This window comes from Terrapene carolina, unplaced genomic scaffold, assembly GCF_002925995.2.
Source record: "Terrapene carolina triunguis isolate 2854851 unplaced genomic scaffold, T_m_triunguis-2.0 Scaffold66, whole genome shotgun sequence".
In the NCBI taxonomy this organism is placed as follows: domain Eukaryota; kingdom Metazoa; phylum Chordata; order Testudines; family Emydidae; genus Terrapene; species Terrapene triunguis.
In genome coordinates, this window is record NW_020664417.1 from 76,575,415 (window position 1) to 76,593,547 (window position 18,133).

Below are 18,133 nucleotides of genomic sequence, written 5' to 3' on the forward strand. Positions count from 1 at the left end.
TTTACTGTGTTTTCCACTCCATGCATCTGATGACGTGGATTATATCCCACGAAAGCTTATGCCCAAATAAATTTTGTTAGTCTCCAAGGTGCACAAGGACTCCTCAGTGTATGTATTATTACACATATCTTGAATGTGTTAATGAGACATACATGATAATCTCATCATGAATGTGAATTTCAAAAATACAATTTCTTCTTTGTTACTAACTTTCTAATAGGAAATTAAAAGTTCGGACACAGAATAACTGGTCTACATATGATTTCAGGTGAAAAACCAAGACTTCATGTAATTTGCAGGTGTTGGAAAATCTGCTTTCCATTGATAAGTAGGAAAATTCTCTGTGGTGAAAAAGGCATGTGGCTAAGTATAGACTTTACTCTTTAATTTAAAGAAAAGAGTATCTAGCTCTAATGGTTGTAAAGAAAACCTTTTATACCATGAAAGTAGTGTTATGTTTGAATCAGTGGACAAATAATTCCAAGTGACAATCTAAGGAGTGTATTATAAATGCTCAAGATAGTTCTAGTCTTTTGCTCTTAGCTTTCCCAGTATTTAAATCAAACTAAGAAGTCCTTTTCACTACTGCTGTTCAGCACCTTACGGTGTGACTTGTTACCGTATCTGGAATTACAAGCATTGGTGCATTTTGATGTTTTTTCCTGGTTGCATCCCTGAATCCTTTGCTGTGCCTGGGAATCGTATGGTTGACATTCAGCTGCCTTTGCCTGAGTGCAGATTACATTGATGGGGGCTGCTTTGCTTTCCTCACACTCAGAGCTTTGGAGTGGAGCTCGGAGCTGGAGCGCAGAGCAGTAGGTTTTTGCCTGGAGCGGAGCCGGAGCGGAGCAATTCAAAAAGCTTACACAAGAGGGAGGCTGGGTGAATCTTGTAAGCTGGCTGAATCATTGTTCCTCGAGAGGCAGGAGACCAGTGTTGCCATTGGTGGCCTAGAGGAAGAAAAGGAAAATTTAGAGCAATCAGCTTTTTGAATATGTGTATGTTTCTCATCCATCCTCCTTTGCACACATACTCAGCCCCCATTCACTATACACATTCCTCTCTCTGCAGGAACTATGATCTATCTTCAGTCAATGGAGAGGAATGGAAATAGTGGCAGAAGATATATTCTCTCATTCCCTTCTGAGATCCAAATTTGAAGATCACAAAGTGCTTTATAAACATTAATTAAATTTCACTCCACCACTATCATGTAGATTACTATCGTAGTCTCCATTTTGCAGATGGAGAAACTATTCGGCGAGCCATATTCAGGCTTGCAAATCTAGATAGTGAAAATAAATAGGTTGTCTGTAAACATTTATCAGCCATTTTTTCTTTTAAAGGACAGTTTTTCATTGTTGGGTTGCAGTGGAGTAGGAAGGCCAAAAAATCGAAATTATAAAATTATTTGCTGTGTAAACTAGGAATAAGCAAAATTTTAGATCAGTGTGTTTTTATAAACTATACTTTCTTCAATGAAAAGTTATCCATATTTGAGTTACTTCATAACCAGTACAAAAATTAAGCATTTTCTGCCCTACAGTTTCCTGACATTTTGTGCACCTAAGATTCTTACAATCTGGTGCTGGTGCCGATTGTGGTCCAGTGTGGATTGTTACTATAAATAGAAAGTTGACATGATAAACTGGAATAGGTGAGGTGAGAGGGGATACAGATTAATTTTTGGATGGTGATAGTGAATTCTCAGTGGGTTTGGTAAAGTGGAAACCTTTGATGGAAGACCTTATTGTTGGATCCAGAGGTAACAGCCAAAGTCCCATTGGCACTTCTGAAAAATTTACCTCCTAGGGAGGAAAAGGCAAGTAGGGCAGCCTTTGGGAAGTTCCTACTCCTGCTCTACAAATACCCACAAAATGGCTGGTAAGAAAGCATGACTGACACTGTTTGGATGTCATTGCATATACCATGACTTGCCATCTAACATTTGACAGATGGCAACTTTTTTTCAGACATAGTCTGATTTTTTTGTTTGTTTGTCTGTAAATGAATGTTTGCAGTGGCGTTGTAGCCTTGTTTGTCCCAGGATATGAGAGAGACAAAGTAATATCTTTTATTAGACCAAGTTCTGTTGTGAAAGAGACAAGCTTTTGAGCTGGAGAGCTCTTTTTCAGGACGATTTATGGACAATTTCCAGCACAGCTGATACAACTAGTTGGTGATTGATCTAAAAATATAAGCAAGCAGTCTTCTCCTCTGCTTCACCGCTTAGGTGAAACTGTATCCTTGTTTTGTAGGGAACTCCCCCCAAATCACCCATATTTAAAACTGCTCTTCGTGGTTCTTATACTTTTATGATTTAATTATATGTATTGCTAGTTCAGCACCCCAAGAACTTTAGGTGCTGAATTAGCTGAAAGGGGAGGGACTGGGCTGCTTAATAAATATTATCAGACATATGCATTAAGACCCAGATTCAGTCAGCCATCCGTATTCCGCAAAGCACTTATGCATATGCTTGTATTTAGGCAAGTGCTTAAATGCTTTGCTGAATTGGGGCCTAAATAGAGAGAGAGTCTATCAACACAATGGTTGGCAGTCATAGTAGAGAGGTCATGGAATGAGACCCAGTCTGTTACAAAATTGTTCTCTAGATTAATGAAACTTTTTGGATGGGGAAAACCTTGTTTAAAACTGTCGCAGAAAATGTTTTTTTGAGCTAGAATAGCTTTCATCAACCATTGGAATGGAAAATAATTTACCTTGACCACACAGGCCACGGCTGCTGCCAAAATTGTTACCTAAAATCTTTCTCAAGAACCCCTCTAGAGAGCAATTTTAGGATCGTAGGGAGCTTTTGCATTGTGGATGGACCTGAATGGGCATGGAGACAACTTTTCCATGTGTAGAGGACTTGAACTGCTGCTGTCAGTGTTCTTGTGGATAAATACTTGTTCTGTGAATGAATAGAGAACTCCAGTCTTCAGGGCTGGCAATCCTACACCTTTCGTGAGCGCTAACGTTCATTAAAAAAAATTAAAAAAGGAGTTAGTCAATGATTTTCTGCAATAAATTCCTTTGCATTCAGGAGAGTGGAGGAAAGCTATTTAAGAGAACTTTGCCATGCTGTTGATTACTTGTTGTTCTTATTGGTTGGCTGTTAATTGAATGTGGTGTTTATTTTTATTAACACCCCTAGAAACCTTTTGGGAATATCAAGTGTCACAGAGTGATAAAGTTAGTATTTACTGTATCCTTAAAACATGGGAGGGTTTGCTTATTTATCATGGATCTAAATTAGGATTTTATATTTTCCAGATCTGACCATATTATAGGGTTTATATTTTGTTCTGCATCCCAGGTGCTAGTTGTTATTCACTAATGAAAGGGGAAATTACAAGGGAAAAGTTCCTATTTTGTAATTAAACATTCAGTTTACAGGAAAAGAGGGCCTATATAGTGCACTTCTGCACTTTGTTGATACTTGCCTACATCTGAGGTGGTGATAGATTTTTTTTTTAAAATGATCAAATGCTCAGTGTTAGATTACAAAAATATTGTGAATGAGTTAGCGGTACTCCAATCAAAATTTTTACTGAATTTTATTTTGAATATGTACTTAAAAATAATTGTCCAATAGCTTTGTGGTGGCAGATGGATTCTCATCCTCTGTGATCCTCAACCTTTTCACTGCCAAATGTGGTACAAATGGCATGAATATGTTTATTTAATTATAGTTTGCTTGTTTTCATTTATTTTCTTAATTCTCTATGGGCCTGAGTCCACTAGAGTAAATTAAACGATTCCCATTCATTTAATTGGGTTTTGGATCAGGTTTATAAATATCTTCTGAGTTCAAGACACCTATTAATCCCTGACAGTGGTGGGAATATGGATGATACAATCAAGCAACTATTGAGTCTTGTATTATTTCCTTCACAAATAACTTTCTGGATCAGTATTTCCCTATTTATGCTTGATTCTTAATTGTGGAGTCCTTTGGTGGTGGTAGTGTATAAATAACATCTCATGAAAAGGGGTACAAGCTGTTGTAGAAAAAGAGCAAGCGTTACAGTGCCTCTCTCACTCTTTTTTTTTTTTTTTTTTTTTCACATTAGTAGTGTAACATGTCTGTTTACAGTAACAGGACTATTTGTATTATTGTAATGTATGTTAACTGGATATCCTCTACTACTCGTTTTTAATAACACTTGATGTCATTCAGTGTTTTATTTAAAGATTGGCTAGATTCCTATTTGCTCACTTTGGATGTCAGTCTCTGGCAGTGTAGGGGCTTTGTGAAGCTGTTACCTGATATTTTTTTCTTACAAATAGAGGCAGAAATATGGCTAATTTCTGCAGTTTGTAGATGTCATGTTAACAAGAGACTGATAAATGCTTGGCAATGATTTGATATAGGATACATTCTTTTAGCAACATCACACTAATTTTTAAGGCATCACATTATTTTTTCAACAGTTCTAGGAATTCATATAACTGGTGTTTTTTTTTTTTTTTTTTGCATCCTTTTTACTTTATATCATGTATTTTTATTGCCTTTGATGAATGGATTACAACTGGTTATGAAGAAACAGAAAATACATACTTTGTTACTTTCTGCATATTAAAGTCATTAGAAGCATGCCCTTTTTGAGGTTTCTAGTAAAAAGTAAGAGATCTCTGTTATTTCAAAAGGCAGCTCTATGTATCAGTGTACATTCATGATGACATAACTTTGTGACATTTAACACTAGGAAAACAATTTCCAACATACTATTTGACACAATACATGCAAAACTTCATGTGTGTAGTCTCAATAGGCATATAAATCCACGATCAGGCACTAGGTTAGTCCCCATGTAGGCACTTATCCTGCAACTCTTGTGCAGGAAGTGGATCCCTGCAACCATACAGAGTTGCAGGGTGGATCTGTGTGAGAGTAGTTGTCCAGTGTTGAAGGTTTGTGATTAGTGATGTGTACATGGTCCCATGTTGTAGAAATCAGGACTTTCTTTTTAACAATTGTAAGCCCTATGGGGTAAGGACCATGTCACCTTATGTTTGTATGGAGCAGAGTGCACTATTGGCACTCAATTAAAAATGTAATACAATTCTGCATTTTTAATATCAGAATATTTTTAAAATGTACAGGAAGCATGCTGAATGTTTTACTCTGTTTTTTTGTGACATAACTTGCCATTATCATCTACTTTTATTATATTTTAAGCTGGCCAGAATGCTTGTCTGCCATCAGAGAATATTGTTAGCTGGCATTGATTAAAAAATTGCTTACCTTTGTTTTATAAGATTTAGGACTGGTTTAAATTGGGTTTGCAGCCTTTAAAATACCAAATAATTTGATATGGTTCTGTTTTTAGACGTCTTTAGCCACACGTTTTGCCCAGGAAGCTTTTGGGAAACAGTACAAACAGACTGTAGGACTGGACTTCTTTTTGAAAAGAATAACATTACCAGGTAAGAGAATAAAGAGTCTTAGATTGAAAGTGGTGGCAATAGTAAAACTTGCAGAGACAAGGCCTTGAGAATGAAATACATAACATAAGCTAGTGCTTTTCATGCAGATGTTTTTAAATAGAACAATTAATTTGGCTATTGACGGTAGTTTCTCTCCGATTTCTTATTATGTAGACACCAAGTGAAAAAGGATTGTGTTTTGGTTGCTTATTTCTTTAAAGATAAAACATTGTTATTTTCCTAGAACCATTATTAGCCACATTTTAAAAAAATATTACTTTTTGGTATACCTATTAAGATTAACCTCTTCAAGTGGATAGTAGTATAATACACAACATAAACAAAATATAACTATGTATTAACTGAAAATATCTTTGCATTTTTAAATCTGATTTTTTAGATAAAATACACTGAACTTGTATTTGGGTTGTGGGGGAGAAGTATAATGTACCTATGGAATCGCTGTGCTCTAATATGTGAATGCTGTTTTATGCAAGGCAGCATGAAATTGCTGGCATTTAATAGACCACTAAAATTTAAGGTCCCTCGGCACTCATAAAAATACAGTTTGAGCATTCAAGATGTTTCAGTTCACGACGGCAAAGAAACTATTTAGATGCCAGTTGCACACACTGCATGGAAAATGCAAAAAATAATAAAAAAGAATGGTTAGTGCTTAAAGTTTGTTTCTGAACAATTGGGGGGTATAAAAAGAACCATTCATTCATTGTGGCTGTTCAATTTGTAAGCATGAAAGTATTCCATTAAAAACAATTTATCCTGGTGATCTTAATAAATTAAAGCTGGAAAAAGCACTTTTAAGTATTAAGTTGCAATCAGGTATGATAAAGTTGATGCAAGTTCTATCTTTATTTTGGTAACATACAAGTAGCAAACTAGAAATGAAATCTGCAATCTTCCATGAAAAAATGCAGTGTTTTGAATGTTATTTTGTTAAAACTATATTGCCAATTATTTCTAATTATTATGTTAATTTCCCCCCCAAGTGATATAGAATGCAGGAATACATAAAAGGATTATGTTCTTCAAGATTATTTTATTAGTTATTCCACTGTACTCTTTTGTGTATGACTTGACACATATTCCAACTCTGTGTGCTTATTTTTGTATAAAATGGATAGAGTAATTTTTTATTGTCCTGCCTGCTCTTCTAGAAATACAAGTATGCAGAATACTTACAGCAGCACTTGTAAATGTAATGTGTACACAAATCATGCAGCGTGTATGCTCAGAACTTGTACTTTTGCAAGGTTTTTTCCAGCTGTTAAACATACAGAAGCTATTAGTACATTATTGGGTTTCTAAATATTCTTTTTGGGTGGAAAACTTGGAGAAGTATCATACTTTTGTCCCTATTCATAATTGTTATGTTCCATAATTATTATGTTTCAAAATAAGAGTGTAGGTGTAAATCACACCCAAACATATAGAATAGTGACTGCCTATGTATATTTTCTTATTTCTGTGTTTGAAAAATAGAAATAAATTTTATATCAAGAAAGATGCATTTTCCCCTTGGTTTCTCACTGTGTCCCTTTGTCTCTAGAGGGATACATTTTTATGGAAAAGTCAGATTTTTTGGGGGAAAGGTTTTAAAGTTCAAAAAGTAACTATGGAATGCACTTCCTCAGTAAATGGATTCTTTTATTGATTGCAAATATTAGTTTTGCTTATTCAAAGATATTAATATTTCTCTAAATGTGAATTCATATAACTAGACAAAAGTATGCAAATATCAGTAGAAAAACATGCACTAGTTTGCATTCTTTAGTAGGACAGGTGGTAGATAACTGACTTCGGAATAGCACTAACTTATGTTTTGATTTTAAATGTAAGCAGATTTTTCAAAATTGAAATGATCGTTTTAAAACCAAACAGAAATATGTATTTTTCTATCCCCATAGAATTAGGATTTTAAAAAACAAATAGTAACTTAATATTAGTAGATAAAAATGAAATGTTGTTTTGGAATGTTATGAATATCCAGTATAGTCTTATACTTTTCAATTTTTTTAGTAACTGATATAATTTTACAGTAAGAAGTGGAATAACATTTTACCAGTTGATGACTCAAATAAAATAACAATTTAATACACATTGCAAATATTTTTGACTAGTTTAATTATGAACAATACGATTTTTAGTGTTCAGTTACTCAAATTCTCTCTATGAAATTTTTTCCAGATATTTTCCAGATATCGATCCATTTCAGTATATTTCATGATCCAATATGCTGTAAAGTCTGGATGCAATCACTACAGATTTTATGGCTTAAAATAGTGTATCTGCTAGCCAGAGGTTCTGCTGATAGAGCTTCTTAAGAGCCATAGTCAAAATACTTTCAGGGAGGTTGTGGGTACAGTTCAGTAAACAGGGTTCTACTGTGAAAAGGATTTTTTAAGTCTTCAGTACAAGAAGTGGGCAGACTTGTGTTTTTAGTTTTATCTTGACTGTGCAGCACTTTAAGGTTAACCAGTGCACCAAGCATACTTTTACAAACATCACTGTTGAATCCTCTTAGTGGCTTCAGTTCAGACCAAAAGCAACCTATATACTATGTTCTCATTTATTCATTTTTTGCATCCCATTGCATGCCATTTTCTACTGTGTGTGTGTGTGTGTGTGTGTGTGTGTGTGTGTGTGTGTAAAACAAATGAATAAACAAACAAAAAAACTCTACTCAAATTTTCTTGTTTGTCATCAGTGGACTCTATGCAATTTCTCTGGAATTCTTCAGCTATAATTGTTTACTGGTACATTAATTTTGGTGCTTAGAGAAAGCATACTATAGCTGTAAAAAGTGAACTGTTGACATTTTTCTTCATGTATAGTTAACTTTTTTGCTATTGACACTCATGAGTTAATATACACTTCCTTTAAATTTGTCAGTAGATAAAATACATTTTATGCCAAAAGTAAAATTTAATGTTACCATATCTGATATTTGAATTTTAAATAGTCATATTGTTCAGATTTTTTTCTACTGTCATAGCTATCCTAAAAAGTTGACCACAAAATAGATACTACACAACATGGAATAATCTTGCAAAAACATATGAAGCAGTATAGGGTTAATACTAATGTATCACTCTAGATAATCAGTATGAATTTCAGTAACTGCTCTAGTTTAATTTAAGTCAGGAGTCCCCTTAACATGAATGAAACAATCAAGCTTTATTTAGACAAACAGATTTTATTATTTTATTTTCTATAATATTAATAGAAGGGGAAAACTTCATAATTTTTTAAGACTATAAGAGACCTAGATCATCTAGTCTGACCTCCTGTGTAACACAAGCCAGAGAAGGTCACCCAGTTACCCCTGTATTGAGCCCAATAACTTGTGTTTGTCTCCAACATTGGATAGTAATCAATTTGGAAACATTTTAACACACACAATGATGATTCTAAAATTTCCTTGTTTAGAAAAGTTATACTATTTCTAATATATTTTTCCATATACCTAGCATGAATGAAATGGTAAATTGGCAATAGAACGAATACAATGAAGTTAGATATAGGACACTGCAGAATGCCTTGTTTGGTGGGCTTTTGGGTGTGTTTAATTTGGTTACCCACTGAAGAAGCATAGTTGCTTCCTAATGCTGATTCACCAGTTTGTTCATGCCACATATGTGTTATGAAAGACTTATTCCTGTGTTATCTGTAGTTACTATAGATTTATGTTCTAAGTTTTAAAAGCCCATCACTTAATAATTGGTCAATGCCTTATGAAAACAGATATGTTTCTTATTACAGGTGAAACGTTATTTTTGAGTATTGACCATAAATGCACAGTTTCCATAAATATTCTTTGCCTTTAAGAAGGGGATTTCATAAATTTAAAAACAGATTAATAAGTAAGGCTTGTTTTTAGTATTCCGCATAGATTGAATCTTTTAGTAAGTACATGAAATATTCCCGTACATCTGAGACATACGTACCAATTTTAAAAGATTTGGCTAAAAAGTCAGAACACTTAACCAAAGGAAAACAAAATGTGTTATAAAAGTGTAATTGTTATACTTTGTAGCCCAAGCACAGTATATCCATGTATATGTTTGTAATTTACTATGTACTGTCACAAAGCAGTAGAATAAATTTTCATCGATAAGTGATATTCACTTGTGTAATTCATTTAATGCGAATGAAAGTTCTACATGTAAATGCTCTGTTTCTTTATGGGTGAATAGATAACATTTTGCTCAAGAACATAAAGTTTGTAATATAATAATAAATATCAAATTTAAGGCTAAAATTCTCTCTGTAACCCATAATATTTTGCTCTTTCCTCCCCCATTACATACCACACTATTGGTATGAGTTAAGAAATGTTAGATTTGACTTATGTGGAATTTGTCACTTTATTGCATTTTTGTCTAGAAATAAAAAATAATTGGAAGTTATAGTTTTGTATACATACAAAGTATTATTAATGCATGCATTGTACTTAGATCGGTGAAAATTTGTATTGAACTTTACTGTACTAGAGTCTGATGCTTCCTGACAATCAGTTTTGTACTGTAGAAGTTATCTGATCATAAAAGATGACAGTCAAGTTATGCACGCGTGTGTGTGTATGTGTTACAGTTTGGCATAGATCTATGTGTGTATGTATTTTGTGTGCTAATTTGGATTGTTTGCTCATAGAATACATCTGTTTCGTTACATCTAAAAATGGCTCAGTGGACCATTGAGTTCTTTAGGTACAATGGACTTTAACAACTATATGAATGATTGATTTAGTAGGTAGGTATGCATGGACTGTAGATGATTTTTTTTTTTTTTTTTACCTCTCAGCATATCATTCATTTTGGTATTTCTGTTTGTTGGATTTTTTTTAGGGGTTGTGGAACAAACAAAAAATATTATCTACAGTATAGAGTAATGGTCTTCAAAACTGAATTTAAAGCTACTTAGAGTTGTGTACCAAAAAGGATGGTCTGTTGATTGGTTTAAAAAAAATAACTTAGAGGCTGAGAATTTGTAAGCCAGGTCAGGTTTATGGCTAAGTGCCTCTTTGGAAGGGGGAGGGCAGAGGAAGAAGGATTTTGTACCCTTAAAATAGGATTGTGTTAGCATTTCCATTATAATCACCTAACTGTACAGTAGTATTGGGAATAGCTCTCCCAAAATACAGAGTTACTCTGTGCATGCATCCCAGTTTTAAATGTTTAAGACAGTTGAACAGGCGCACGGGAGTTAAAATATGTGGTTAGGTTGATATTACTAGAAATAAAGGACAATGCAACTATTATGGTATAAAGATTTGTTTTGTTAAGCTTCTTTTCAGATTGCTTCACTAAAATACATTATTAAACTTCAACTTAGGAAAATTGTACCTTATACCATTCTAGTTCTTTTCCTCCAAAGAACACTTACAATGAGATGTGGTTCATATTCAGCTATATTTTTACTAGATCTTAATGAGTATAATTTAAAAGGAATTGATTGTTCGTCTACATATTTTGACCAAATATTTATTAGATGTACAAGAAAATGTTTGTAAAAGGTATTTACAAATATACTGGAATTGTATCAACTGCTTTAATGTTACATTTTGAATTTAGTTGCATCTAACTTCATCAAATCAGTGTCTTCAAAGAAATCAGCTTCTGCATATTTTTCTTTTTCAGGAAACTTGAATGTTACTCTTCAAGTGTGGGATATAGGGGGGCAAACAATAGGAGGCAAGATGTTGGATAAATATATCTATGGAGCCCAGGTACAGTAAAAACAAAACAAAAGTTATCAACTTTGCTTTCATAATCATACTCTTTCAGGAAATGCTTTTAGTCACAAAATTAAACATCTGCTTAATTTAAAATTTATTTTAGCATTGATTTATGTGCAAGTTTTATTTTTGGATATAATGACGTTTGAGTTGGCTTAAAAAAAAGCAGCAAAGGTGCTAGTTTGCAGATCCCTAACAACTCTCAAAAAACAGATGTATGTTTCCATGCATTGTGGCTTGAGTTGAGAAAAGCAATCACAGTAAACAGTAAAGGCTGTTGGATATCCACATGGTATGGCAGATATACTGGCTGCTTTGAGAGCAGATGCCCCCTGAGGGGAAAAAGTAGAAGGAGGAAATTAAGAGCAATCCTACACCATTAAGCTTATACAAGCAAGTGGGGCTATAAGAGGGCAAACAAAAGGAGACAACCAGGGAGCTAAATATTTTTTGCAGAACTTGCATACAGTGAAAATTAATTTTGCGCCAAAAGCTTATGAAGCAACTTTAAGTGAATGCTAGGGCTAAACAAAATGTTGCAACAACATGTAGATGTATGAGATACAGTTTTGGAATGATGTGCACATAATAGGGCTGTCAAGCGATTTTAAAAAATCGCGATTAATCACACTGTTTAAACAATAGTAGGATACCATTTATTTAAATAGTTTTGGATATTTTTTACATTTTCAAATATATTGATTTCAATTACAACAGAATATAAGTACAGTGCTCACTTTATGTTTATTTTTGATTACAAATATTTGCACTGTAAAAAACAAAAGAAATAGTATTTTTCAATTTACCTATTACAAGTACTGTAGTACAATCTCTTTATCATGAAAGTTGAACATACAAATGTAGAATTATGTACAAAAAATAACTGCATTCAAAAATGTAAAATTTTAGAGCCTACAAGTCCACTCAGTCCTACTTCTTGTTCAGCCAATTGCTCAGACAAAGAAGTTTGTTTACATTTGCAGGAGATAATGCTGCCCCCTTCTTGTTTACAATATTATCTGAAAGTGAGAACAGGCATTTGTATGGCATTGTTGTAGCCAGCGTTGCAAGATATTTATGTGCCAGATTCACTATATGTCCCTTCATGCCTCAACCACCGTTCCAGAAGACGTGTCCATGCTGATAATGGTTCTGCTCGATAACCATCCAAAGCAGTGCGGACCAATGCATGTTCACTTTCATCCTCTGAGTTCAGGGGTGAAAGTAAGTTAGGCCACTTTCCGGTACGGGCCAGGGGGGTGGGCTCCGGCCCCCGGAAGGGGCGGGGCCTCGGGCGGAAGGGGCAGGGTTGGGGGGGTCAGCATCCCCCAACCAGGCCTTTCAGGCTGCCTGGCCCGCGCTGCCCAGGGCTCCCGTGTTGATTTAAAGGGCCCGGGGCTCCGGACGCTGCTGCCACGAGCGCAGCAGCAGCGTCCGGGGCCCCGGGCCCTTTTAAATCGGCCCCAGGGCAACTGCTCCCTTTGCCACCCCTTCCCGTCGGAGGCTGCGGGGGAGCAGGGGCAATTGGGCAGGGACATTAAAGTACTGCCGCAGCAGTGCTTTAATGTGGGCTGGGTATGGGCCGGCGTGGGTGCTTACTAGTACCGAGTACCGGCTCACTTTCACCCCTATCTGAGTCAGATGCCACCAGCAGAAAGGTTGATTTTCTTTTTCGGTGGTTCAGGTTCTGCAGTTTCTGCATTGGAGTGTTGCTCTTTTTAAAACTTCTGAAAGCATGCTTTATACCTTGTCTCTCTCAGATTTTGGAAGACACTTCAGATTCTTAAATCTTGGGTTGAGTGATGTAGATATCTTTAGAAATCTCACATTGGTACCTTCTTTGTGTGTTGTCAAATCTGTAGTGAAAATGTTCTTAAAATGAACAGTATGTGCTTGGGTCATCATCTGAGACTGTTATAACATGAAATATATGGCAGAATGCGGGTAAAACAGAGTAGGAGACATACAATTCTCCCCCAAGGAGTTTAGTCACAATTTTAATTAATGCATTATTTTTTTAATGGGCATCTTCAGCATGGAAGCATGTCCCCTGAAATGGTGGCTGAAGCATGAAGAGGTATATGACTGTTTAGCATAACTGGCACATAAATACCTTGCAATGCTGGTTACAAAAGTGCCATGCGAATGCCTGTTCTTGCTTTCAGGTGACATTGTGAATAAGAAGCTGCCAACATTATCTCCCATAAATGTAAACAAATTATTTGTCTTATCAATTGGCTGAACAAGAATTAGGTCTGAGTGGACTTGTAGGTTCTAAAGTTTTACATTGTTTTGTTTTTGGGTGCAGTTATGTAACAAAAAAAAAATCTGTTTGTAAATTGCACTTACACGATAAAGAGATTGATGCACTACAGTACTTGTATGAGGTGAATTGAAAAATACTATTTCTTCTGTTTGCCATTTTTACAGTGCAAATATTTGTAATCAAAATAATAATATAAAGTGAACACTGTCAAGCGTTGTAATTGAAATCAATATATCTAAAAATGTAGAAAAACATCCAAAAATATTGAATAAATTTAAATTGGTATTCTATTGTTTAACAGTGCGATGAAAACTGTGATTAATTTTTTTGAGTTAATCGCATGAGTTAACAGCAATTAATCAATAGCCCTAGCACATAATTTTATTTTTGGCTTAATAACATCAAACTAAGTACTACATTCTTTTATTTTTGGCAGTTGCAATAGGAACAATAGACAATATATATGATAAAATGTATTGTTTTCATGTTTTTTTTTTTTTCTTTTTACTTCTATTTTCTGCTCTCTACTTCTCACATTAAAGGGAAGAATATGGCTCTAGGACTTGGACAAGAGTGGAGGTGTGGCATCACACTAATAAATATAGAGCAGGGGCTGCTAATTAAAGTGACTCTAGGATTTGCAAATTGATAGAGTAAAAAATCTGACCTCCTTGTTGACTTAAAATTTAGTCAATTTCTAAAAAAAGCTAAGTAGTTTTAAGTATTACACCTGACCCAGAGTCACCCTGGTAATGTCTGTGGTTTTACAACCACACTTACCTTATTTAAAAAAAAAAAAAGATTTTTCTCTCTCCTGTGGAAAAACCTACCAAGGAACAGGTGAAACTGACTATTCACAGTGTTCCCAATGAACACTAATACTTTTTCTTTTATTGCTTTCACTGATGATTTTAGGAGTTGCTTGTAGCAATAGTAGGTCCAAAAAATTCAGACCAAAGTGTGATTTTTATAAAGTTGATTGTGTTCTTTTAAATCATAGTAATCTGTAATTTAGCAGCATTGAGTGACCTGGTAACATTTCCATTAAAATAACTAAGAACTGCAAAAGCTACTTTTATTTGATAAACAAACTACAGTAGTTGCAACTTTCTAATAAATTAGTGTCAATTTCCCTCTCCTTAATTCTAATAAGTGTTATGCCAAGTTGTCTGTCCTTCCAGGGCTGTTCTGAACACTTTCTTAGCATTAGCTTCCCAGCAGCCTCCATGAAGAACAGATGAAACAGCATGGATAATTCTGGAAGAAGCTGTAGTCTGTTCTCTTCCAGACTAAAAGTTGCTTCAGTGTAGGGAATCTGAAGTTTTAGTGGAAACGAAAAAGGGGGAGATCTAAATAGGGCATCATGTGGAATTTGAAGGGAAGAATCCTAGTCTAAGTACATGGAGCAGGCAATATAGGGAAGTACAAAGAAAGGGAGTAGATAGGCAGAGCATATAGCTGCATGCACCTGCATTCTGTAACACAGCAGGCAGTTGAAATTGCTGGTGTTACTCACCTTGTCACCAACAACTATAAGAAGTCACCTTAATTCAGACCCAAAACTAATTGCTCTTTAGAGATACAATCAGGTTGTTCAGAGGGATGAAATGGGCGAATCCTGATCAGTTGCTTTGTTTGTTGGACCCATGTGTATATCTTGGAATTAAGTAATGTGAAAATATAATGCATATTGAATATTAAGGTAAGGTTTCAGCCCTGGATCTTTTAGTTCGTAGATAAAATGATTCCATTATTGAATAATGTATTTGATCATTATAATAAGCCAAAGCTAGATATTTAATTAAGACAAAATATATCATGATATTCTTGAAGCAAAAAATTAATAAGGAATTATTTCCTACAGGGCTTTGGAGCGGAGCCCGGAGCTGGAGTGCAGAGCAGTAGGTTTTTGCCCGGAGCGGAGCAATTCAAAAATTTGATTGCTCCAAATCTCTGATTACCTACTTACTTAGTGTCTTGAAATATGCTACTGCTCTAGTCTCCATTTACTAGTGGCAGATTAACAAAAGTATTTAAATGCCTAAGAATGCAGATAAGTGTCTAATAGGATTTACAAAAGCATGTAAGCAGGTTAGACACCTAATTCCAATTGAAAGTCAATGGGATTTTGTCTCCTAAGTGCCAAAATTATTTTTGAATAAGTGACTTAAGTCCCTAAATCACCAATGTGGTTTTCAAAATGTTGCCGTTAGTTCTTTTAATCTTTCCTCAAAAGTCAGCCCCTTCACATCCAAGCACTTTTACATGTGAGTTCATAAATCCCAGATCATTAGGCATCAGATTTACAAAGATTTACGTAAAGATGCAGATAGGTGCCTTGTAAATCTCACTAGGTGCCTATATGCATCTTTACGTGCCTAAATACCTTTGAAAATCTGGCCCTAAATGCCTTGTTAGCTGTGAAATGGATGTATGATCTAAGCAATCATATACTGCATAAATATCTATCCAGAATATTATATTGAGGTTCTATTAGGTGTTCAAAAGGCAAAAATTTCAGTTCTTAAGGCAGATAATGTCATGTGTCATTTCCATAGAACTGATTATTAAGTACTGGTAGTTTTCTTGTTGCTTTGCCTGCAAAAAAGACTTGTCCCCTGCCCCAAGGAACTTAACCATGTAAAGCTCGGTTTCTTCAACTTCTTGTACGTGAATGGACTGTTATGCCTGTGCAAGTCAAATGGACTCCACATGGGTGCAGAGGTCTACCCATATGCATCATTTTCCTGGATTGGGGCCTATGATAGATACAGATTCTGTACAAGCCATTGTAAATTATATATCCTGTACCTATATCATCTTAGTCCGTGAAATGGTCAGATGACATAATCAGACAGTTGGGTGTGCTTAGTATTTGGATGAGAAGCATCCAAAGAAACTCTAGGCGCTGCAGAAAATGGCAAAAGAAGACTCCCTTCTTTCTGAGTCAGAATAGAATCAACTCTCCAGGATGGAACTTTGGGTTATGGTACTTTTAGAGATGCCATCTTGTGGCTGAGGCATAGAACAGAGCTCTGGGCTTCCTATGTCACGTTTTGCAATCAGAGTGGTATTAACCTTGGTGTCTCAGTCTATTTCCAATGTATCTACCTAATTTCCCATGTACTTTTAGCTGAAAAAGTTTGTAATTTACTTCCCCTCCTAAAACTGTTGTTTTGGTGTTGCTAGCCCAGAATGATGTGGTTGCTGCATTCCACCTCAGAGGTGACTGAATTTCGTGGTGGCTGAAATGATTCTAGCAGACAGTAAAGAGCTTTGGGATCTTTCTGAATGAAAGGTGCTAAGTAAATATTATTTAAGCGGCCAGGTTGAGGCACCCTTTAAAAGCTAACTTAGATTTTTGTTTAATGTATTATTGTGATAATTATCACTATAAGGAACTTTTATTTACCTATGTTAACAATGGAAAAACTTATTAAGAGATTTACAAAAGAAGATGCAAGTAGATAAAGGTTATTAGCTTAGATTGATTGGCTGCTTTTTGTACTTTTGTGAGCTATGTAGTTTGCATCTAGTCCCTAGTGAGAATGTGGCCACATCACAGAATTGCCAATCTTGGCAACCTTTTTGTCAGTCTCTTCAGAGAAGCTGATGATTAATAGGCATAGACAGTGAACTACCTTCTTACCTGTAAGCATGGATGCTCTCTGCATGTTTGTAGGGGGAAGTTGCCACTTATTGAGCTATGTCTGTTCTGTGGCTAGAGGATTTCATTGTCTATTACTTTTAATCTGAGGCTTTTCATGAGCATTAAATTAAATTTAATTTCAAATTAAAATTTAATCGGCTCTTTCATAATCATATCATTTGGATAGGGCTATAATTTGATAAACATTGAGAATAAAAATATTTAAACTATATTTAAATTGGATTAGCATTTTCTTTAATCTTTTAAATATACTCTGTTGTAAATATTAGGGGGTAGCCGTGTTAGTCTGTATCCACAAAAACAACTAGGAGTTCGGTGGCACATTAAAGACTAACAGATTTATTTGGGCATAAGCTTTCGTGGGTAAAAAACCACTTCTTCAGATGCCCTTCTCTTCATGTGTCATTATATAATGTCTGCATCTGTAATTTTCACTCCATGCATCTGAAGAAGTGTTTGTTTTACCCACGAAAGCTTATGCCCAAATAAATCTGTTAGTCTTGAAGGTGCCACTGGACTCCTTGTTGTTGTAAATATTGAAACTTCTTAAATGTTGGTTTTTCTAGTGTCAAATTATGTATCATTCTATTTAATACTGTTACGAAACATTTAGAATTGCAGTTCTACCATTTATGCTATAAATATGTTTTAGACCAACTCCCATCTCTGAACTGTATAACTGCAGACCCTATCCATATCTCTAGTGTAAAGTATCCTTCAGTGTTGGCATATGCTACTTCATAAATTAGCTTGTTAATAGAATAAGAGTAGTGCGGACCATACCTTCTCTAGAGACCAGCAAATCATTTCTGCAGTACACTCAACTTCCAGTGGACTATTTTTGCAAATATTCTACAATTCAGAAACAAAAAGCACTCACATGTACAGTAAGGTAGGCATAATGTCTCCATTGCCAGAATGTTGTTATGCAAGCAGGGAATATGTGCTGGAGAGTAGAGAATTAACATAGTGTTCACATTGTGGTATCCTCCGTCGGTTCTCAAAC

At 35.1% G+C, this 18,133-nt stretch overlaps 1 protein-coding gene across 2 annotated transcripts in view; it reads left to right on the plus strand.

Annotated features, from left to right (window-relative positions):
• RAB28 (RAB28, member RAS oncogene family) overlaps positions 1-18,133 on the plus strand; it is an 88,801-nt gene that overhangs the window by 3,283 nt on the left and 67,385 nt on the right. For both annotated transcript variants that reach the window (XM_024202211.3, XM_024202212.3), the window contains exons 2-3: positions 5,340-5,436; positions 11,094-11,182. In XM_024202211.3, coding sequence (XP_024057979.2) covers positions 5,340-5,436; positions 11,094-11,182 — 186 coding nt within the window. The remainder of the gene's footprint in view (positions 1-5,339; positions 5,437-11,093; positions 11,183-18,133) is intronic.